This window comes from Lemur catta, chromosome 16, assembly GCF_020740605.2.
Source record: "Lemur catta isolate mLemCat1 chromosome 16, mLemCat1.pri, whole genome shotgun sequence".
Lineage (NCBI taxonomy): Eukaryota > Metazoa > Chordata > Mammalia > Primates > Lemuridae > Lemur > Lemur catta.
Window position 1 is genome coordinate 16,564,964 of NC_059143.1, and position 24,160 is coordinate 16,589,123.

Here is a 24,160-nt window from a genome sequence, read left to right on the forward strand (position 1 = left end):
TTTAATAACTTTCTCTTTTGTTGTTGTTTTTTGTTTTTTTGAGACAGAGTCTCGCTCTGTCACCAGGGCTAGAGTGCAGCAATGTCATCATAGCTCACTGCAACCTCAAACTCCTGGGCTCGAGCCATTCTCCTGCCTTAGCCTCCCTAGTAACTAGGACTACAGGCATGTGCCACCACTCCTGGCTAACTGATAACAACTTTATTAAGATACAATTTACATACCATAAACTCATAAAGTGCACAATTCAGTGGCTTTTAGTATATTCACAGAGCTGTACAACCATCACTACTATCTAATTCCAGAATATTTTTATCACTCTGAAAAGAAATCTAATATCTAACACCAGTGACTCCCTATACACTATGTGGTCTTTTGTGTCTGGTTTCTTTCACCTAGTATGAATATAATGTTTTCAAGTTTCATCCATGTTGTAAGCATGGACCAGAATTTCATTCCTTTTTATGGGTGACAAATATTCCATGTTATGTATATACCACATTTGGGTTATCCATTCATCAGTTGGTGAACATTGAGTTATTTTCATTTTTTGGCTATTATGAATAATGCTGCTATGAACATTCACATACAATTTTTTTTTGTGTGTGGATATATGTTTTCAGTTCTCTTGAATATATACTTAGGATTGGAATTGCTGGGTCATATAGTAACATTATATTTAACTCTTTGAGGAAATGCCAAAGTATTTGCACCATTTTACATTCCCACTGCCAACATGTGAAAGCTCCAATTTTTCCACATCCTCAACAATACTTGTTATTATCTGTCTTTTTGATTATAGCTATCTCAATAGGTGAATGTGGTGTCTCATTGTGGTTTTGATTTGCATTTCCCTGATGACAAATGATTTGAGCATCTTTTAATGGTCATGCTTATTGACCGTTTTTATATCTTCTTTGAAGAGATGTCTATTCAAATCTTTCGTCCATTATTAAATTTTTTTAATGGTTGAGTTGTAAGATATGGGTCTCTAATATATATAGGATTTGTAAATATTTTCTTCCGTTTTTTTGGATTGTCTTTCACTTTCTTGAGGGTGACTTTTAGGTGACTTTTGAAACACAAAAGTTTTAAAATTCAATGAGTTTCAATTTATATTTTCCTTTTGTTGCTTGCGCTTTTGATATCATATCTAAGATATGATATGTTAGATATATCAAATCATATCTTAGATTTCTTATCATATCTAAGATATCATTGCTAATTCAAAGTCATGAAGATTTATGCCTATGTTTTTATCTAAGAGTTCCATAGTTTTAGCTTTTACATTTAGGTCTTTGATCCATTTTAAGTTAATTTTTGCAAATAGTGTGAGGTGGGGTCCTTTTGCATGTGGATATCCAGTTGTCCTGGCACCATTTCTTGAATAGATTGTTCTTTCCCTGTTGAATGGTCTTGGCACTCTGTTGAAAATCTAGTGGCCATAAATGTAACAGTTTATTTCTGGGCTTTCAATTCTCTGTCATTGATCTATGAATATATGTTTATCCTTATGCCAGGAGCACCCTGTCTTGATTACAATTGTATTAACTTTTGAAATCAGGAAGTCATCTGACTTAGCTCTTTTTGGAATTGTTTTGGCTATCCTGGGCACCTTGCATTTCCACATGAATTTTAGGATCAGCTTGTCAATTTCTGCAAAAAAAGAAAATAAATAAAAAGTAAGCTGGTACTTTTATAGGAATTGTGTTGAACCTGTAGGTTACTTTGGGGAATATTGCTACCTTCACAATATTGTGTCCCAATCCATGAACATGGATGTCTTTACATTTATTTAGGTCTTTTAAAATTTCTTTCAAAGATGTTTTGCAGTTTTATTGTATAAATATACTATTGCACTCCTCTAATTGCTTAGAGGGCTTGTGTGGGATCCTTTCTGGCAAGAGGTGTTCTGCGCACAAGACCAAGCCTCAGCCTTGGCCTCCTCTACCCTGAGGCCAGCAAGACAGATGAAATAATTCCCTCCATATCTCTTACTTAGCTTACCTGTAAAATTTAGCAGATTAGGCAACTAAAGGATTTCCTCCAAGGTACCTTTCCAGGTTGGCAAACTACAACTTGCACTATTGGCTGTCTTTTAAATGTTCCACCACTCCCAACTCCCTGGCTCAGTATATGGCTACAGTGCCACAGAGATGATAGGTGCACAATGTTGGGGTCAATAATTGGGAAGCCATGCCTTGGATGTAAGTTCTGCAGATAGTGGAAGTTTGTTCTCTCCTAAATTCGCTGCCAGCCTCCTTCCCTCTTAGGTCAGTAGCTCGCTTTTCTGGCTTTGGTCTGAGACCCTGAGTATCTGGAGAGGAGAAGGATCTGATTTCTGCCCTGGCGTTGAGAAGGTGGGGCGGTCCCGGCCCCCAGCTCGGGCCGCCTGGGTGGGAGCCCGGGAACGCCTATCCCCTTCTCCGCCCGCGAAGTCTGCCGCGCGCCTGCAGGGACGGCGTCCGGGGCGCGAGGCTGGGCGCTGTCGGTTCCTGATCCGGCGCGTGCCCGCTCCCGCCGCGGCAGGTTCCCGAGCGGAGGAGCCGCCCCCACGCCTCCGGCTCCCCGCGCGTGGAGCAAGGGGCGCGGCTCCGGCGCCGCCCACACCCGGGGCTGCGCTCGCTCCTGGCACCGCAGGTCTGGGGGCCGAGGGCCGAGAGCGGCGGCCGCCCGGACGGCGGTGCCACCGAGCCCCTCCGCGGGCGGCCCAGGCGGGAGGACCCTGCGCGGCGGGATGGCGGCGGCCGCGCGCGCTCGGGGCTGGGCACCGCGGCCCGTCCCGCCGCCACCGCCGCCGCTACTGCTGCTACTGCTGTTGCTCCTGCTGCTGTTACCCGACTGCCGTGCGACAGCTCGGGCCCTGGGTGCCCCGGCCGGGCTCAGCCTGCACCCTCCCTACTTCAACCTGGCCCAGGCGGCGAGGATTTGGGCCACCGCCACCTGCGGGGAGCGCGGGCCCAGCGGCGGGCGGCCCCGGCCGGAGCTCTACTGCAAGTTAGTGGGGGGTCCCATGGCCCCGGGCAGCGGCCACACCATCCAGGTGAGTCCTAGGAGAGGGCAGGGTGGCGGGGGCCGACTCCTTCCCGCGCGGGCCCGCCACCCGGGGCCCTTTCCTCACGCGCGCTAGTGGCTGCCCCCAGCCCCGCGCGGCCCAGCGACCCCGGGAGCGACCCCGGGGGACGGAGCGCTGCCCTGGCACCGCGCCGCCCGAGGCGGGGACGGGTGCCGCACGCGAGCTGAATGAAGGCTGTGTCAGGTTAGGGCACGCAGAGGAGCGAGCGCGAAGCTGCCCTCCCAGGACGCGTGCGGCTGTCGGCCCTGCCCGCCTCCATCCCTCGGGTCGCGTCCCGGCTAGGCCGTGAGTCCCACAGGCTTCAGGGTCGCCTCCTGCCAGACCTTTCATCTCCCCGACCTTATTCGGAGAAGTTGGTAGCAGTTACCTTCTGTGGTGTATTTTAAGAGAGAACTTTGAGGTTTTAACAGTAGTATCACTCCGATGTCACCGAAAAGATTCGCTTTACCCCACCGCATGAAGTGCTATCATCCAGTCGTGGAGACGAATGAGACCTTAAGGGGACAGAGATACAAATGGTTTTGTGAGATCGGAGTCTCACCGCCCTTGCAGCTTAAGCAGCACCTCGCGGTGGGCAGGGCGCTTACTCACCCGCACACCAGCGCTGGGAGGTGATCGGGGAGGAGGTTAAGAAACGTGTCTGCTTCATTAGGTGCGGCTGCAGAATTTGCATCCAGTCCTGCCTTAGGATCCTCTACACTAAACCATAATTGCCTCCCTCTTCTGGAAACTATTGTTGAGGAATAGGAAGTGTTGCCGGAAGCGGGAGTAATTTTGGAGTTTGGGTCCAAAAGTGCAAGATTATCGCTGGGCATCTAGGTTAGTGTTTTAGAAACTCTTATGACTGTGCACTGCCATAAATGACAAGTTGTTGAACATGTAGTGCTATATATGCTTATTTATTTATAAATTATATGCATGTGTTACCATATTAATATATCGTGCATATTATAAACATGCAAAAAGAAATTAAAAAGATAAAATAACATTGATGAAAATACTTTTAATTTTCTTTACCAGCCTCCAAATAATTTTGCTTTCTGTATTTTGTGATTGTGTATAACTATTTACAAATATACAATATGCAAATGTAATTATGTGTATACTTTTGACAAGTTTAGTTTAGCACTTATGATACAACAAAGTTGATTTTATATTAATACTTGATTTTAGTATTGTTGTCCTGGCTGAAAAGATAACCTCAAAAATATGTAGATTGAAATGGAAGCACTGCATTGACTACTGAGTTCCAGAACCAGCTGCATAATTTATGATGTACGGTGCAAAATGGAATTTTGGGGCCCTTGTTCAAAAATTGTTAAAAATTTCAAGATGGTGCCAGTAGGGCAGTAAACTAAATGAGGGATACTTCTCAGTGTGGGGTCCCATGTGACTGCGTGGGTCTCATGCTGTCTGAGCTCACTACATCATGGTACACATATCTCTGTTCCATCCTTCAGTTATTCTAAAACTTTTAGAAGTAGAAACTTGGCCAGTAATTGTTCACTTTTCAAGTTGTATTCAGCACTTCCTAGTAGGAAGGTGTTGCATTTTAATGTTTTAAACAATAGATTCAATACTCATTTCAAGTCTTCTTTTGGAAAATGTTAAGATGTGTTAGAAAATTCAGTTTCCATGTTTTTAAAATGTGCAAATGTGAGTATTTTTAGAGTTACATATTTCTATCTTTTCATCAACAATAGATGGAAACATTTCCAAACATATATTTTTCAAAATTCTCTTTTTCACTATTTACTTTTACACACATTGTTAAAATGACACCTTTACTTTGATAGGACAGAGTAAGTGCCATTATTGTTCTGTAAATACCTATCGGGTAGTATATTACTGGTGGTAACTTGTCATCCCAGCAAAAGTCAGCAAATTTGGAATTTTTGTGAAAAAAAGCCCCATATAACTAATCTTTAAGTTTAAAAGGTCTTTTAAGTATTTTACCGTGAAATAACAGTGAGCCCTGTGTGGTCAAAAGAATTTCATGGTCTCTTCCCATTTCAATATAGGGTTGTGACTTTTCTGCTATTTAGGAGCATGGTATCTACATGTCCACTTAACCTGGCACTTGTAAACTGCCATGTGTCATGGTGAGATGACAGCCTGGTGGCACCTCCCTTGGGTAGACACTCTGGCAGGGGTGGGGAATCTGCGGCCTTCTGATTTCAAGATTGTTCTTTTTTAAGCACCAAAGGAGGCAAGAGGAGCTTCCTCTTTCTCTACTGCACCCCTTTTAATAAAAGGATTTGTTCTGTAAAATTTGGATTCAGCCAAAGGGCTGTGCTCAAGGATCCAGAAGGCCACATGTGACCCCAGGGCCACAGGTTCCCCACCCCTGCTTGGAGATTTGTTACCAGCTGATTTGTGGGATGGGTGAAAGCCCCTAAGTCAATTTGAGGATTAAATATTAGCAACACGAAATTTCTTCATTTTTAAAGTAAAATAAGGATAAACAGAAGCTTTAATATTTCCTTCCTGCACCCCACCGCATCGCGTAGCACACCCAACTTTGGAGAGAACTGTTCTAATCATGGTAGACTTGAAGGAAGGTGTCAGAAGGGTCTTCAGCTGTCTCCTCTCCCCCAGATGTGCCCAGGTAGGCACGACCCTCCTCAGCTGGTGTTTTACTGAGTGTTCATAGGTTCACACTGCTGTTCTGAAGGCCCAGAAAAATCATGTTTCCTGTTCTAATTGAGTTTCCAATACAGGTCATTAAACACAGGCTCCCAGTCCTTGATGGAGTAGGAAGTAACTTTAATGAGTCACTCAGCAGACTGTTTCCCTAGGCCGAGGTGTAGCCTGCAGAAAGAGAATGCTATCCGGCATTACATCTTATTCTCCCCTCAAAACATGAGGTGAACAAAAGCCCTGCTGAATAGTGCCATCTGCTTTCATAGCTGAGAGCTGGGGAAGGTGTACTAATTGCTGATGTGAGAGAATCATGTCAGGGCTGAGAAGGGGAAGCTGAGTTCCAAAGGCTGGAATATTAGACGCTCATTCTAGCCCAGTGTTGGCAGCAGCTTGCACACATTTGCCTTTCAGAAAAGAGAGAAGGTGGTGAGTGACGGATGGGAGAAGGAAGAGAGATTATGATTAATCATTTGGTTGTATCTGAGTCATGATTATCTTGAATCTGCCCATGTATAGCACAAGACAGGAAATAGAGAAGAGTTAACTAAAATAGTTCTATTCCTTGAACTTTCTAAAAATAGAACTTTGGGGCCAGCCAGGATTTAGAATTTTAGGCCAAGAGGATTTTGCAAAAAAAAAAAAAAAAAAAATCAATAAAGATCATCTTAGAATAAAACCTGGTTTTATGATTTTTTGTTTTGTTTTGTTTTTGAAATCTATAACAACAATGCTGATATTGGAATGGTAGCATGTGTCAAAAGGCAGAACATTTAGAAAGTCTGAATTTTGTTTGCTGTGTGAAAATGTTCACTGTAGTTTCTCTGGACTTAAGATTCATTTAAAAAGATTTGATATACTTGTTACTGCTCAGACATTAAGTTTTTGATGTCTGAGGGTTCTGTGATTCAGGGATCCTGTGTGTGTTGTTCACAGTTGTATCCTCAGTGCTTAACACAAAACCTGGAACAGTTTAGGTGCTCAGGAAATGTTGAATGAGGGGATGGTGGAGTGAAGATACAGTTAAAGGCTGTAAAGCAGTTAATGTGCAGGGTAAACCTGAGAAATACACCAATTAATTCTATTGTATTGAAAAGTAATTACACCTGAAATATGTCACACTTTGTGCTTTCATTTTCAATGTTTACTTACCTATGGAATCTAACGATATTATTACTTATTAAGACGTCAGACAGAGGTGATGATAAAATGGAAATAAAAGGCTGTCTTGAAAATATAACCTTGTTTAGTTTAGCTTAGGATAAACACTATATTCATAAGGGATGAAATACACATATTCATCAAATATGTGACCTTGATTTTGTACATTGACAGTTCAACACCTCTTTTATACATTCCTTCATTTATGTATAGGAAAGTGTGTTTGTTTAATCTGAATGATATTGATAGAGAAATGTACACACATGAGTGAAAGTGTTTGCTATAAGCCACAAAGCAGTCTCAGTTGTGTGTTTGTGTACATTGGACTAATGGCCATAAACAGGAAACTCAACTTCACTAAGGCTCTGTTTATAGAACTATTGTGAAGGAAAATCATTTGTTAGCTTCAATGAGGGCCTTTTCCTTTGTGAAACGGAGGTGAAAATCCCAAGTGAGAGCTGGGAAATCTACGACAGAATCTAATATGTCCATTGATATATTTTTGACGATTATTAATGATAAGTTGTTTTTAGCCTTCAGACAAATGACTGCAGTCAGCAATCTAAGGGTGAATGATTCTTTTTAAAAAGTGACTTTCCTTGGGCTGGGTGTAGTGGCTCATGCCTGTACTGCCAGCACTTTTGGAGGCCAAGGTGGGAGGACTGCTTGAAGCCAGGAGTTCGAGACCAGCCTGGGCAACATAGTGAAACCCCGTTTCAACAAAAAATAAAAAAATTAGCCAGGCATGGTGGCGCTTACCTATAGTCCCAGACACTTGGGGGTCTGAGGCAGTAAGATGGCCTGAACCCAGGAGTTTGAGGCTGCAGTGAGCTATGATCATGTCACTGCACTCCAGCCTGGACAGCAGAGCAAGACCCTGTCTCCAGAAAAAAAAAAAAAAAGAGGTTTTGCTAATAGTTTTTCCATGTTTGTGGACATTAGCCAAAGTTCAGTAATAGAAGCTTATGTACAAAACATTTGGAGAAGACAAACAAAAGTGTTTTCCTTTGGAGAGCCAAGTTCAGCCACTAGCTAAGAAGAAGGGTTCCATACACCACACTTTAAGAAATTTAAATTTGTTCCTCAATAAATCATAGATTACTGGAGCTCATGGATTTTTGGGGTTGCTGGTGAACAGTTGGGACTGCAAATGTTCAATCTTTGAATTAAAAGATTTTGCTTTATGCTCTGATTTACTATTGTCATTGAGGATCTGGATCATTTAATCTGACAGAAAAAAAAGTACAGGCAGAGAGAAAGGAGAGTATAAAATGTTATCATTATTTCCACCTCTTTACTTGTAAGAAGACTGTATCTAAACCATTCCAGAAAGATAACTCTATGTTGCACATCTTTAGTATACATGTTAATGTGAAAACTACATGTTTTCTTCATATCTTTTACCGAAACTATCAAAGCATGTGCGTCAATTTTCTTATTGAGGCATAACTTAAATATTAATACCATAAAATATATCCATTGTAATAATTCAAAAAATTTTAGTAAATTTATAGATTTGAGCAGCTATCACTAGAATCCAGTTCTAGAACATTTCCTTTAGCCCCCAAACGTTTCTCATGCCTGTTGTACTCACTCCTGAAATCTGTTGCCATCTGCAGGCAACCACTGGTCTGCTTTTGTTGCTATAGATTTGCCTTTTCTGGAAATCTCCTATAAATGGAATCATACGATACATGATCTTTTGTGTCTGGCTTCTTTTATTAGCATAATGTTTTTAAGGCTTGTTCCTATTGTTGCATGATTCAGTAGTTCATTTCTTATTACTGAGTACTATTCTATTGTATATATATATCATATATATATATATACATCATTTTCTTTATCCATTCACCTAGTGAATTATTTCTAGTTTTTGGCTATTATAAATAAATATAAATGTGAGTCTTGTGGACATATATTTTTGTTTCCTTGGGTAGATTTTTCAGAGTGGAATTGGTAGATTGTATAGTAAGTTTAAACTTTTAAGAAACTGCCCATTATAAAGTGGAGTATTGAAGTCCTGTCTGTTTCTACCTTTAATTCTTTCCATTTTTGCTTCATATATATTTGGGGTTCTGTTGTTTGGTGCATATATGTTTAAAATTATTATATCTTCATGATAGATTGATCTTATTGTCAATATGTAATGTCTTTCTTTGTCTCTTGTAACAGTTTTTGATTTGAAAATCATTTTATCTGATATTAGTATCATCATCCTAGCTCTCTTTTGGTTACTATACACATGAAATATCTTTTCCATTCTTTCACTTTCAATTTGTTTGTGTCTTTGAATCCAAAATGAGTCTTTTGTGGACAGCATATGTTTGTATCATGTCTTTAAAAAAATCCATTGTGTAATCTCTGCCTTTTAAGTGGTGATTTTTAAAAAGTGATTACTGATAAGGAAGGACTTCTGTCATTTTGCTATTTGTTTTCTATATGTCTTATTTGTTTACTCAATTCTTCTATTGCTGCCTTCTTTTGTAGTTTAATTGATTTTTCTAGTGTACTATTTTGATTGCCTCCTCGTTTCCTCTGTATATTTTTTAGTTTCTTTTTGGTGATTATTCTGGGAATTCCAATTAGCATCCTAAATTTGTAACAATCCAGTTTGAATTGATAACAGCTTAACTTCAATAGCATTCTAAATTCTGCTCTTATACAACTATTCTTACTCCTTATGTTATTATTGTTGCAAATTACATCTTTATATATTGTTGTCCATTATCATAAATTTACAATTATTGTTATACACATGTCTTTCAAATCATGTAAAAAAAGAGTTATAAACCAAAAATATAATAATACTGGCTTTTATATTTACCTATGCAGTTACGTATACTGGTGTTCTTTATTTCTTAGTATGGCTTTGATTTACTGTCTAGTGTTCTTTCATTTCAGCCTAAAAGATTCCTTTTAGCATTTCTTGTAGGGCAGTTCTGCCAGCAATGAATTTCTCCAGCTTTAGTTTATTTGGCAATGTCTTAATTCCTCTCTAACTTTTGAAGGATAGTTTTACTGGGGATATAATTGTTGACTGACAGTTTTTTCCTTTGAGCATTGTAAATATGTCATCTCATAGCCTTTTGGCCTCCATGGTTTTTAATGAAAAATAGGCCATCAGTCTTATTGCATATTCCTAGTATGTGATGAATTGCTTTTTTCTTGTTGCTTTCAATAGTCTCTCTGTCTTTTGATAGTTTGACTATAGTGTGTCTTTGTGTGGATCTCTTTGAGTTATCCTACTTAGATTTTGTGGCGCTTCTTGGATAGGTTTATGTCTTTCATCAATTTGGGAGTTTTCAGCCATTGTTTATTCACATACCCTTTCTTCCATTTCTCTCTCTCCTCTTCTTCTGGGACTCCCATATGTGTATGTTGGTCTGCTTGATGACATCCCACAGATCCCTTAGGCTCTGTTTATTTTTCTTCATTCTTTTTTTTTTTTTTTTCTGTTCTTCAGACTGGATAATTTCAATTGACCTATCTTCAAATTCTCTGATTATAAGTTACTGTAGGTTTTTGAATAGAGTCCAGAGTTCTGAAAAAGTTGATTCTGACAGTTTTTTTATCCATGTTACTTATTAATTCAGCTGAGGGATAGATCCTTGGGCTCCCTACTCCACAATTTTTTGTGACATCCCACTTTTTTTTTTTTTTTTTTTGAGTGCTTACTCTCTGGGAATTTTAATTTTCTCTCTTCCATCCCTGGAATCAACTAATTCTTAAGGGAGTTCTGCTTTCTTTTATTGAGTGTGGTGTTTGGAAACCAAGATATGGATGGATTGGTAGGTGGCTCATTGTTATTATACTGGTGTATCATTGCTTCCAGTCCCTTTCACTGAACAGAGCTAGGAATTATATGTATGTCTACTAACTCCTATATACACGCACATCTATAATTAGAAATGCAGTTGATTTTTGCATATTGATCTTTTACCCTGTGACTTTGCTGTAACTTTTTTGTAGACTCTTTAGGATTTTCTACATATGTGATTACATATGTTTTGCTTCTTCCTTTCCAATCTGTATGCCTTTAATTTATTTTTCTTTTAACTCATTTATTCATTCACAAATGCTTATTAATTGGCTATTATGTGCCAGGTACCATGCTAGATGCTAAGGATGCAAAGAGTATCCAGACAAAATCCTCTCTGTAGATGATTTTTAGCATTTTTTTCTTTCCTTTTTTTTTTTATATAGAGATGGGGTCTCGCTCTTGCTCAGGCTGGTCTCGAACTCCTGAGCTCAAGTGATTCTCCCACTTTGGCCTCCCAGAGTGCTACAATTACAGGCATGAACCACTGCCCCCAGCCAATTATTAGCCTTTTTAAGGCCTACTTTTCTTAAAAGATCAGGGAAACTCCTATGATGGAAAATTTAGTGTCACCTCATTATATGTGTTAGCAGACCATTCTCACTTAGTGGTGAAGAACTCTATCTGGCTCTGCAAATTTGACTTGCGTTTAAATTCTAACACTGTCTGTTCTTTGACTTTGGCAAATTTTATAACCTCAGTTTTCCTGTGTATAAAATAGGATTAATAATAGTGCCTATCTTACAGTTTTACTGGAAGGATAAAGACTACTTAGTACATTTCTTGGGTCATTAGTGCTCACAAATGTTGAGTTTTTTCATGGAGTGAAAAAATTTTTCTTCAATAAGACTTCTAGGCTGGGCATGGTGGGTCACACCTATAATTCTAGCACTTTGGGAGCTTGAGATGGGAGGATCACTTTAGTTCAGGAGTTCTCTACAAAAGACCCTGTCTCTACAAAAAGTGAAAAAATTATCTGGGCATGGTGGTGGGCACCTGTAGTCCAAGCTACTTGGGAAGCTGGGGCAGGGGGATTGCTAGAGCCCAGGAGTTTGAGGTTGTGGTAAGCTATGATAATGCAACTGCACTCTAGCTGAGATGACAGAGCGAGATCCTGTCTTAAAAAAAATACTTTTAAAGTGGTAAGCCACAAAAATGGTTTGTCAAAATAATCATTTAAAATTATTGGTTAAAGTCCTTTTAATAATGAAATGATGAAATGTATGGTGCATTATATACTGAAAATATTTGGCATGCTAAGTAAACTGTAGGCATAAAGACTTCTATAGCTTTCTATAGTATAGAAATGTTAAATTGTTTTGGTACTATGTTAATAACCAGTTTAGATATTATTTGTTTACATAGGGATACTTCTTTTTTGTCAGCTAAAATAACATTTTGGGAGGAGAGTTTAATTTCTAAGGTCAATTTAGGTGACAATAATACATTCTTCCAGATTATAAATTTGTTTCTGGTTGTGATTTAGGGATTTATGAAACCTGTGTTAACTCTTGCTCAACATTCTGGAACCATTTGCCTAGTGAGGAAAGGATTTATTAAATGGTACCTCAGTGGTCTAAGCCCATGGTCTAAGTCAGTGGCGCTGCCTGTGTTTGTGCTGTATAGAGGGATTCCTGGCCAAGGAGGTGAGTGCAGCCTGAAATCCCCCTTGGGCAGGGCTTCATCTGCTCAGAGGCAGGGAGCCTTTTTCTTCTTTGCAAAAAAGAACTGTTTGGATGAGCCAGCAGGGCACTGATTAGATGGCTCATGCCAGCAGTGTGGAAACTGCCCCGGGAAACACCAGCTCACCGAGTCCCATGTGTCCTGCCAGTTTCTCAGTGTCACAAGCATAGTGCATTTCTTCAGTGGTTTTCTCATCCTAGAAGCTCAGAAAATGCATGTGGAACTAATAAATGAATACTAGCTAGAGGGACATATGGGTTTTAAGTGATTATTTATGCACGTCTTAATTGTGAGAGATGGAAAAAAGAAGCAGTTGCTTCATTATTCTGAAGTTGAGCCAAATGCTGCACATACTATGTACAGGAGTGACACCAAAGAAGGAGGACAGAATGGCGAGGAGGAGGAACAGCCGAGTAAACAGGGGTCTTGCTCCTCTGTTTGCTGCAGGATGTTGATTTCACGTACGCTTACATAGCACTCACTGATGCTTGGCACTGTTCTAAGGCACTTTACACATATTGACTTCTTACCATCACAATAATTTATGAATTTATTAGCATGCTCCTTTCACAGATGAGGAAACTGAAGCACAGAAAGGTTAAGCGACCTGTGAGCCTTGGTGGCATCATCTGTACAGTGGGGATACCAGTACCTCTTAGTTCACAAGGTTAATCTCAGGATTACATGGGGTCAATCATAATGCACCTGGAACACAGTGTTTAATAAATTGTAAGCAATCTAACTAAATATTGTTGAGAAACCTATTTAAGTAAAAAAGTCAAAATAACAAGGCATTTATACAAAGTGATGGGATGTAGTAGATTCAGAGAATGAGGCATAGTTGCCTGGGAAACCTCTTTTTGAGTGGAAAGAAATCATAATGAAGAAACAGTGTGGCCAGAAGAATCGCATTTTTTTCTTTGCTCTCTGATTTAGCCATGATAAGCAAGAAAGGTTGGTACCTGAGAAGTCTCTAAAACCAGAGAGACTCTGTGCAGAGACGGGAGGACTGAGGTGCGTGTGAGTGGTGCTTCCTGGCCAGAGCAGGCAGGTGGTCAGAAGTTAGGAGCTGAGAACTGGTTCTGGGGAGGCGCTGAGGAATGGAACAAGTAGATTTCCATTAGGGTAGAAAAAGCAAGTCTAGAATTAGTTAGACTGTGCTTTTTAATGGCTGAGCTTAGTGACACAGGTATCAGTCTGCAATACCCCTTCCCCAGGTTAAAAATCACTATCACCAAATCACTAATTAACTTGTAACCAATTGACTTATAGTTTATGTCGTTTTATTTATTTATTTTTTAAAGAGATGGGTTCTTGCTCTGTCTTCCATGCTGGAGTGCTGTGGTGTGATCATAGCTCACTGCAGCCTCCAACTCCTGGCTCAACTGATCTTCCTGCCTCAGCCTTCTGAGTAGCTGGGACTACAGGCATGCGCCACCACACCTGGCTGATTTTTACAGAAACTTTCTAGAAGGAGGGTCTTACTGTGAGTACAGGCTGGTCTCAAATTCCTGGCCTCAAGTGATTGCGATTACAGGTGTGAGCTACTGCACCTGGCCTCATTTCAATTTATTAATTAAATCAACAAATATTAAGTGCCTACCCTATGCCACATACTGATCTAGGTTTATAGTAGGGAACAAGGCTGACAAAGTCCCTGCCCTCAGGGTAGTTACAAGCTGATAAAGATGTTAGTAAGAAAAGCAAATGATTAGTAATTCCTGCTGAGAAAGAAGAGAAATCATGTAGGTGGACAGAAATGGGTGGTAGAGGTTGGCACTGCTTTAGATGGAATTGTCAGGGAAGCCCTCTCTGAAAAGAGACTTAAGTCTGAGAGAAGCGTGTTCCTGGGAGAGGGAACAGCATGTGCGAAGACCCTGAGGCAGGAAAAGCTGTGGTGTGATTGAGAAACAGCAAGGGTCAGTGTGGGTCCAGTGCAGTGGAGTGAGGGGAAAATGTGAGGATATTTGTTTTAGGCATGTTTGTTTGATCAATCCTGATGGGAATGATCCAGTAGAAGGAGGGGACTGAGATGCAGGAGGGAGTATGAGAGAGAGAGAGAGAGAGAGACAGAGAGAGGGAGTTCGGGTATGTGTGTTGGGGCAGTGGAGCTTTGGAACACAGCTTCTCCCTAGCAACCGTAGGGAAGGCAGGTGTATGGGCACAGACGCAGGGAGGTTTGTGGATTAGGAAGATGAGCAAGTTAAGCAAATTGAAGAGATGAGGAGTGAGGAAAATGTGTGAAATAATTTCTAGGAGAGTGAAAGAGTGAATATAGTGAAACATTATCAAGATAGAAAAAACACAGCTCTCAGTTGCCTCTGGATGGAGAAGCCTAAAAGCATCTTCCTTTACCTGGTTGTGTCTGACTCACAGGCAGGCGGTGCCCAGCGGGAGCACGTTCTCCAAGGTGCCAGCAGACTCAGCTGCTGCACCTGCTACGCTGGCCTGCTGTTCTCCTCTCCCCTCCTCCCTTTCCCCCTCTCCAGCGCCCCCTCTTGGAGTCATTCTTCCCTGGGTTCTATCTTGGCTCTGATGGATGCTTAGACAAATTGCTCTCCCTCTTTGTGCCTCTGTCTCCCTATCTATAAAAGGGTCCAATGCTGTGGCCACCTTATAGATTTGTCATGAAAATTAGGAGTTACTGCATGTACAGTGCATGGTGCCAAGTCTGGCACATGGGTATTTCCTTTTTTAAAACTATCTCAATGTGTTTTTATTGAGTTGTGCGCATAATATAAATACTATTATTTCTTTTTTTAAAATTAAAAATGTTATTTTCAATTATTATAAGTGTATAACTGTTGTGTATCTTTATAGGGTGTATGTGATGTTTTGATACAGGCATACAATATGAATTCATCAAATCAGGGTAACCGGGGTATCCATCACTGTGGGCATTTATCATTTCTTTGTGTTAGGAACATTCATTCCAGTTCCACTTTTTTAGTTATTTTAAAGTATACCCTAACTTATTGTTGATTGTAGTCACTTTGTTGTACTATCAAATATTCTTCATTCTATATTTTTGCACCCATTAACCATCTCACCTTTATCCCCTCTCCCCAATATCCTTCCCAGCCTGTTGTAACCATCATTCTACTCTGTCTCCACGAGATCAATTGTTTTTAATATTTAGCTCCCACATATGAATGAGAACATATGAGATTTGTCTTTCTGTGCTTGGCTTATTTCACTTAACATAATGTTCTCCAGTTCCATCCATGTTGTTGCAAATGGCAGCATTCTATTCTTTTTGTAGCTATGTAATATTCCATTGTATATATGTACCACAGTTTCTTTATCCATTCATCTGTTGATGGACACTGAAGTTGATTCCATATCTTGGCTATTGTGAATAGTGCTGCAATAAACAGGGGAATGCAGATATCTTTTAGATAAACTGAATTCCCTTCCCTTGGGTATATACCCAGCAGTGGGATTGCTGTTTCATACAGTAGTTCTATTTTTAGTTTTTTTGAGGAACCTCCATACTGTTCTCCATAGTGGTTGCACCAATTTACATTCCCACCAACAGTGTACAAGGGTTCCCCATTCTCCACATCCTCGCCCGCATTTGTTATCTCCTGTCTTTTTGATAAAAGCCATTTTAACTGGAGTGAGATGAAACCTTGTTGTAGTCTGCATTTCCCTGATGATTAATGATGTTAAGCATTTTTCATATACCTCTTGGCCATTTGTATGTCTTCTTTTGAGAAATGGCTATTCACCATAGCCTCCAGAACCTTAGTGAGTGATGGTAGGAGTAGAGGTTCATGGCAACATGAATGTGGTAGTTTGTGATGGGGCTGTTGATGGATAAATGTGGCTAAATGCTCATCTTGCCGAGGTTTCTGTGGCTGCTGTAAGGGCATGCATCTGCACTTCTGCCAGACAGGGATCTTTCCTGAGCTGGCTTCTTCCCACACATCCGGTAGTAGGCAGATATATGGAAAGTCATGTAATTGCTATTCCAGTGCTGCCTCACACTCCATCCAAATCAAAGTCAGGACTCTTTGATGTAGCTTGCAGAGCATCTTGGTCAGGATGGGAGGTGTTCCTGGCCATGACATCACCAGACCCACATGCTGGTCCTGGTCCCCGCACGTCCTAGTTGTGTGCATTGAGGTGAGGCACTTTACCTCTTTGAGACTTCGTTTCTTCATCTTTAAGTTTTGCATATTTTGATGTAAACTGAATGTTGTAGAGATTAAGCAAAGTAAAGCATGGTGTGCCTCCCCTGGGCTCACCTGCCCTTGCTCTGTCTTGGTTATGTGTAGTGGTGAGTGACTTCTCTTGTCCCCCACTCACTCTCTTCAGGGGAGGATCCAACTCTTAGCCTTTGTTTGTTTTCACTCCAATGTCCAACATGGTGCTCTATGCGTGGTAGGGAATTTGGATAAGTTCAATAAGTGAGTGAATGTTCAAACAATAAAACAGAAGTTATGTCAGAGAGCACTGCCTATAATCAACCTCTGGTTTCTTAGAACAATACAGTGTTTATATTAATATTAAAATATTATAAATGAGAGGGTTTTTAGTTAAGAAGAACCAACAAAAATGTTAGGAACTGGGAGAAACTATTTTTTTTCCATTCTTCTGAAAAATTGTACGTCACTCTGTGGACCCCTTGGCAAATATTGGCTTATGCCCTGGAGACCACCAACTTTGGAGCTCACTCTGTTGTTTTTTTGAACAATCCTATCACCTTTCTTTCTAGCCGTCTTCATTACATTTTCTACTTCCCATATGACAAAGATACTGACAGCCTTGACACAATTCAGAGTGTGAGTCCCTTGTCCCATTTATCTTCCAGTGAGTGTTCTCTCTCTGTCTGGAATAGTGTCTGGTGCAGAGTGATGATCAGTACAGGTTTGTGGCATGGATGGATGAACAATTGATCACAGGGTGGAAGACTCTTCCTTCTTCTCTCTCTGCCCCCCTCCTCTCTTCTATCAGTTTTAATCCTGCTTTTATTATTCATGGTTGTTTAAAAAATATTGGACCCCAGGTACAGAGTTGGATTATGCATCAGTCATAACCCTCAGTTAATGACATGGTCTTATCATTGGTCCTTGCATGACCTGCTTTAATATACATATTATATATATGCATGCATGGATTTTAAATAGCAATAAGAATTCATAAACTTGCTACCTAAACCAAAAATAAAGCCTTGATCGTAACCAATGTCTAAGCATATTGTCCCCCCTACTCTCATTCCCTCTGTTTCCTACAATCTGAGGAAATTATCATCCTGATTCCTTTATTATTCCTTTGCTTTCCTTTGTGTATAGTTTTTATTACATCTGTATGTATTTCTAAAAAGTAAGTGCTTTTCATTTTGGTTGCTCATAACTTTATAAAAAGTATATCATGCTTTTTTCACTTGTAATATTAGATTGCTAAGATTCATCTATATTGTTTCATTGTATATATTACTTTATTCATTATTGTTCGTATATTTATTCATTATGTGAATATACAACTATTTATTCATCTACTCTACTGTGGCTGGGCAATTAGGTTATTTCCAGGATTTTGCTCTTGTGAACAATGCTGCTATGAATATTCTTGAATATTAGACCATGAAACTTGTGCAAGAGTTTCTTTTTTGGTTATTAGCTTGGGAGTAGAATGCTGTGTCATAGGAAATGTGAATTTTTGGCTTTAGGAGATAATGCCAAAATAGTTTCCAAAGTTTTTGTACCAATTTACACCCCTACCATATCTTTTCTAATGCTTGTTATCACTAAACTTTAAATTTAGGCCTATTGAACAGATATAAAATAGTATTGCATTGTGGTGTGCCTTGATCCCTAATGATGGTGAACATTTCTTTATTTTTATTTTTAAATTTTTTTTAGAGACAATGTCTCACTTTGTTACCCAGGCTGAAGTGTAGTGGCACAATCATAGCTCATTGTAGCCGTGAGCTCCTGGACTCAAGCGATCCTCCCACCTCAGCCTCCAAAAGTGCTGGGATTACAGGGGTTAGCCACTCTGCCCTGCTGGTGAACATTTCCTGAAATGTTTATTGCCATATGTGTTTCCTCTTATATTAAATGCTTCTTCTTACTTTTGCCCATTTTCCTGTTAAACTATTTATACTTTTCTTATTGATTTGTAGGAATTTGGTATATATATATCTGATTAGAATTTTTTGATTTTATATTCTTTGTTCAGTTATTGATTCTTGTATAACAAATTACCCCAAAACTTAGTGGCTTAAAACAACAACATTTTTTTTTACATTTTTTAAATTATTATTTCAGCATATTGTGGGGGTACAAAAGTTTAGGTTATGTATATTGCCCTTGCCCCCCACCCCCCGAGTCAGAGCTTCAAATGTGTCCATCCCCTAGACAGTGCACATCACACTCATTATGTATGTATACACCCATCCCCTCCCCCAGCCACATCTGCCCGACACCCAATCAATGTTATTCCTGAATGTGCTCTTAGGTGATGATCAGTGAAACCAATTTGATGGTGAGTACATGTGGTGCTTATTTTTCTATTCTTGGGATACTTCACTTAGTACAATGGAACAACAACATTTTTCTCTCCTCATAATTCTGTGGGTTGACTGGGCTCTGCTGAGTGGTTCTTCTGCTCTGTGTATTATCAGTTGGGGTAACTCAGTTGCATTCAGCTGGTGGCAAGGATGAACTGGACTAACATATAAGGTGTCTTGATTCTCTTTCATGTCCCCTCTCCAATTGGTTATTTTGGGCTTTGTCACAGCATGGTGATTTGGGGGTACTTGGACTTCTTACCTGGAGGCTGACTTGTAAGAGGAAGGAAGCAAAATCTTCCATTCCTCTTAAGGCCTATGCTTGAATGTCCCAGAGTGACACTTTTACTACAACAAAGCACATAGTAAAGTTAATCTTGAGTCAAGAGGAGAGGCTAGCCTCAGGACAAATAGCATGCACCTCTTGATGGCTGAAATGGCAGACACAGAGAGAGAGAGAGAAAGAGAGAGAAGGAATTGATGGCTGCCATCATTGAAGACTATTTACCACTTGTGTATTGTGAATATCTTCTAGTTTAAACTTTTCTTTTCACATTTTTAAGGTGTCTTCGATGAACTAAAATTCTTAATTTTAATATCGCCAATTTTTTTTTTTTTTGAGACAGAGTCTCGCTGTGTTGCCTGGGCTAGAGTGAGTGCCATGGTGTCAGCCTAGCTCACAGCAACCTCAAACTCCTGGGCTTAAGCGATCCTACTGCCTCAAGCCTCCCCAGTAGCTGGGACTACAGGCATGTGCCACCATGCCAGGCTAATTTTTTCTATATATATATTTTAGTTGGCCAGATAATTTCTTTCGATTTTTTTTTAGTAGAGACGGGGTATCGCTCTTGCTGAGGCTGGTCTCGAACTCCTGACCTCGAGTGATCTACCCGCCTCGGCCTCCCAGAGTGCTAGGATTACAGGCGTGAGCCACTGCGCCTGGCCAAAGTTTAAAATTTTAATTGTTAAATTTCTTTTGAGATACTTGATGTTCTCTAAGACTGTGGCAAATCGTATTTTCTCTTTAATTACATGTTCTAGTTGCTTGCTGCTATTGTACAGAAATGCAGTAACTTTTGTATTAATCTCATATCCAGCCACCTTGCTAAACTCTCCCAGTATTTCTCAGTTTTTTCCAGTGTATTCATTTGGGATTTTAATGTAAATAATTTTATCATCTACAAATGATTAACACTTTTATTTCCTCTATTCTAAAAGTCATGCCTCAGTTTTTAAAAACTCTTTCTTATTCTGGTTTCCTGCCCATTTTTACTTTCAATTCTTGTTGAAAACAGCAAGTTGAATCAGAAATGGCAAGACAAATACATAAGCCCTTTTATTTCATGTATTCATACAAAGCAGTAAAGTTAATGTAAGTGTCTCTTAGAAGATGTGGCTACAGAAAAATAAATGTGGTCTGTCCTAGTGACACTCATGGAAAGGAAAGGGCTTCCTCGGTGATCTGCAGTCTGAGAAGTTCCATGGTTTCTTTTCTCCTCTGCTGTACAAGTTTTATTTTGAAAACTATTATCAGGTATTGCATTTTTAAAAAGCAGCATTAGATTGTCTCCCCTCAAAACCCTGTTTCTTAGTGCCAAGGTCTTACTGTCAGAGATTAGTTATAACCTTGGTCTCCCTGAGAAGATTCTTCAACCTCAGGTTTACTCATCCATGTAGCATTTCCACTTAGATTTAAATCTCCACAAAGATCTCACAAAAAATGACTTAGAAGGCTGGATAGGGTTTTTAACATCTTTTTAAAAAAGTCATTCTTCTGATTTTTTTCACTTCTAAATTCACAGTCTGATTTCCGCCAAGGTACTGCTAAATTCTTTTTGATTCTTCACACAGGTTGATTTGCAGTAAATATGACATTTCAGATGTAGAGTAAAAATCACTGAAATTTCAAGAATAAAAAAAATGAAAGGAAAGAGAAGGAATATTTTAATAAAAATTTTGGAATAATAAATTCTTACTAACAATTTAAGAGTACCTTAAAGAAGCTAGACTTTGTAAGTATTAATTTTTAAATATATTATTAATTTTTTGGACTAAATTTTTCTATTTTTCAAAGAGTAAGTGTATGTTACACTTTTGCTTGTTAATGTTCAACTTAAGCTTGTGGAATCTTTCTTAGAACTTATTTTTTATGGCAAAAAGTACCACCTAAACTTAGCTAATGCAACAGTTAATTCAGAAAAATCATCATCACTAGCATTATTAGCTTGATAAGTTATTTTTATACACTCTTTGCTGTCAAGGTTTTTTCCAGTGACAGGTGTAGAAATAAACAGAAAGTCTGACTCATTTTTATTACCTGAGCAAAGTTCACTACTAGGAATTCACCTTTAACTTATTTATCTATTATGTCAGTCAGACTTCCAAATGTCAATGTTGACACTAACCTACATAATTGTGATGCTGTCTTGACAATAAAATTGTTTTTTAATGTGTACTTTCAAATTATTTATTGTTCACTCTCAAAATGTATATTTCAGTAATTAGCCCTTGATCACACAATTAGTAGGTGCTAAAGTTCCTGAGCCTGTGTTCTTACCCAGTCTGCTACATGGTGTGGACAGTTTTATTTGGGGCTATACAAGGACTAGGACATCAGTAGAAATGATGAGATGATTCTAAATGAAAGAGGCCTTGGAACTATGGTGTTTAGGCTATTGTTAAGGCTACCTTTTAAAACTAACTACAGGAAATAACATCTATTACTGAATATCCATGGATGTCTAATAAACCAGAGTTGCAGCTGCTAGAGTGGGGACGAGAGTTACAGGGTAGCGGTTAACATGTTATCTATCCCTGGGTCCTGGACTTAGGTCCCAGTTCTACCATTTACCAGTTGTGTGATTCTTGGAAAAATTATGTAACCTCTCCACTCTGTTTCCTCATCTGTAAGATAGAGGTGATAATACTCTTAGTATGAAAATATGAAGTGCATGGTGTCCAGTGTATAATAGGTGCTCTATAAGTGTTCATTTAATTATTATTATTATTTTGAAATTGAGAATTACCATAACAACACAAAAAATATCATCTCCATTCCTCTTGTCTATACTATGGAGATGGAGATAAATGTAAGTCATACGTTTCCATATTTTAGGAAGAGATTTGCTTCTAACCTGATGTAAATTTTCTAAAGTTCAAGGAATAGCACTTTAATTCCCTCATCAAATAATTAAACTGGTAAAATGTACTCTAGGAAAAAAATGGAAAAAATAAAGACCATCAAAGGGAAAAATACTAGTAATAAATGTTTAGATGTCCTACCTTAAAAAGTTATTAATTGAGCCCCTTATTATAGTAATAAATTTTATGGAAAGAACCAAATTTTTTTGCAAAATTTCTGATGAAATTACTATTTTGTTGAGTTTCTACTATGTCCTAGGCAATGTGTTGGGCAGAAACAACAGGAGGAAGAACAGGACACACACATAGTCTCTGACCTCATGGACTGATGGGGCCACATACCCGCAATGTGCTGTTTCTGAGTTGTATAAATATTTTTATATAATGTCCAAAGATAAATGTCTACACAGACATCTCATCATGTATGAAAGAACCATCAGTTGCATATTAGATGAAAACATTTGGTCACACAATTGGTTACATGATAGGAGCAAATTTATCTTTGAACATTTAAGAGTTAACTTCTAAAATGCCACATGATAGGAGCAAATTTACCTTTGAACATTTAAGAGTTAACTTCTAAAATGCCGACCAGGGCCAGAGGTACCATTTTGTCACAGCACATTCTGGGGAGGCTATGGGTATAATTTGCTTCTTTATATTCTAAGATAATTTAGTTGGGAGCAAAGTATGTGAAGGCCATCCCTGGGTAAGCATGATCCTTTGACCCAGTTAAAATATATTCAACATAGAAGGAAGGCCTATGTTCAGATTTTTATTCATTTATTTATTTTAGTTTTACCCTTTTTTTTTAGAGACAGAGTCTCTGTTGCCCTGGCTGGAGCTACTACAGCCTTGAACTCCCAGTGGGCTCAAGCAATCCTCCTGTTTCAGCCTCCTCCACACCTGGTTAATTTTTCTTATTTATTTTGTAGAGATGGGGACTTGCTATATTGCCCAGGCTGACCTCAAACTCCTGGGCTCAAGAGATCTTCCTGCCTCAGCCTCCCAGGGTGCTGGGATTACAGGCCTGAGCCACCATGCCTGGCCTGTTCAGTTTTTTAGATGGTAAATGGCTGTAAAATTACGCAGTAACCAAAACAAAAGAAAAACCAGAATCAAAAGAATCTGCTTACCAAAAAAGAGTAATTCAATAAGGAGTTAGAAATTATAATACCAAACAGATATCACTCCAGGTAAAAATAGATGCCATTTACCTACTGAATTAATTCCTGACGTCTCACCATGGTATTCATAGCCAGCCACATCTCCCCCTTTGCATGTCAAGGCTGGCCTTTCAACACTTGTGGCACACTGGCCCAGCTGGCCTCTGTGCCTTTGCCCATGCTGTGTCCTCCACCTGGGAGGCTTTCCCTGTTTGCGGCTCGCTGACAGTTACCAAAGTCCTGCCCATCCTCACAATTAGCGGAAATGCTACTTCTTCCACCCTGGAATAGCTACAACCTTTGACCCCGGCATTCCACATGCTCTGCAGGCACTTGCTGTGCCCCACTTCCCTGACTATTACTTGTATACTTAATTTCTCCACCCGGGGCTGTGGGCAGGGATCCTCTTCGTACCTGGGGCCCCACACGGAGTTGCACAGAGTAGGACTGCAAGAGTGAAGTGGAAACATTACAACAGGCTCTTTCCAAAGTGTTGTATGAAGCAAGAAAAACAAAGCTACAGAAGATGGAAGATAAATATAATCTATATCCTTGAAACATGGTCAACCAAGGTATAAAACTGATGATATAGTGTAAGATTAAATGAAAAAGAGAAAGCCTTACTGCTGTCTTCAGAATACATTATAATTAAATTTAACGGCTGACATCGCTAAGTTATATAACGTAGTCTTTGTTTGGTCCCTCTTTTACTAAATTGATAAGGAAAAATTACTTGAAAATAAAAAAAGAACCTTGTTTTTCAGGGCCAGTTCTGTGACTATTGCAACTCTGAGCACCCCAGGAAGGCACACCCAGCCACCAACGCCATCGATGGATCGGAACGGTGGTGGCAAAGCCCTCCTCTCTCCTCAGGCACCCAGTACAACAAAGTCAACCTCACCTTGGATCTGGGGCAGGTGGGTTATTGAAATGGAAACATGAGTTTGGATCACGGTCTC

At 39.6% G+C, this 24,160-nt stretch overlaps 1 protein-coding gene across 1 annotated transcript in view; it reads left to right on the plus strand.

Annotated features, from left to right (window-relative positions):
• Positions 1-2,491: 2,491 nt before the first annotated feature.
• LOC123621709 (laminin subunit alpha-3-like) overlaps positions 2,492-24,160 on the plus strand; it is a 75,052-nt gene continuing 53,383 nt past the window's right edge. The window contains exons 1-2 of the mRNA XM_045527618.1: positions 2,492-3,043; positions 23,966-24,118. Coding sequence (XP_045383574.1) covers positions 2,738-3,043; positions 23,966-24,118 — 459 coding nt within the window. The 5' untranslated portion in view covers positions 2,492-2,737. The remainder of the gene's footprint in view (positions 3,044-23,965; positions 24,119-24,160) is intronic.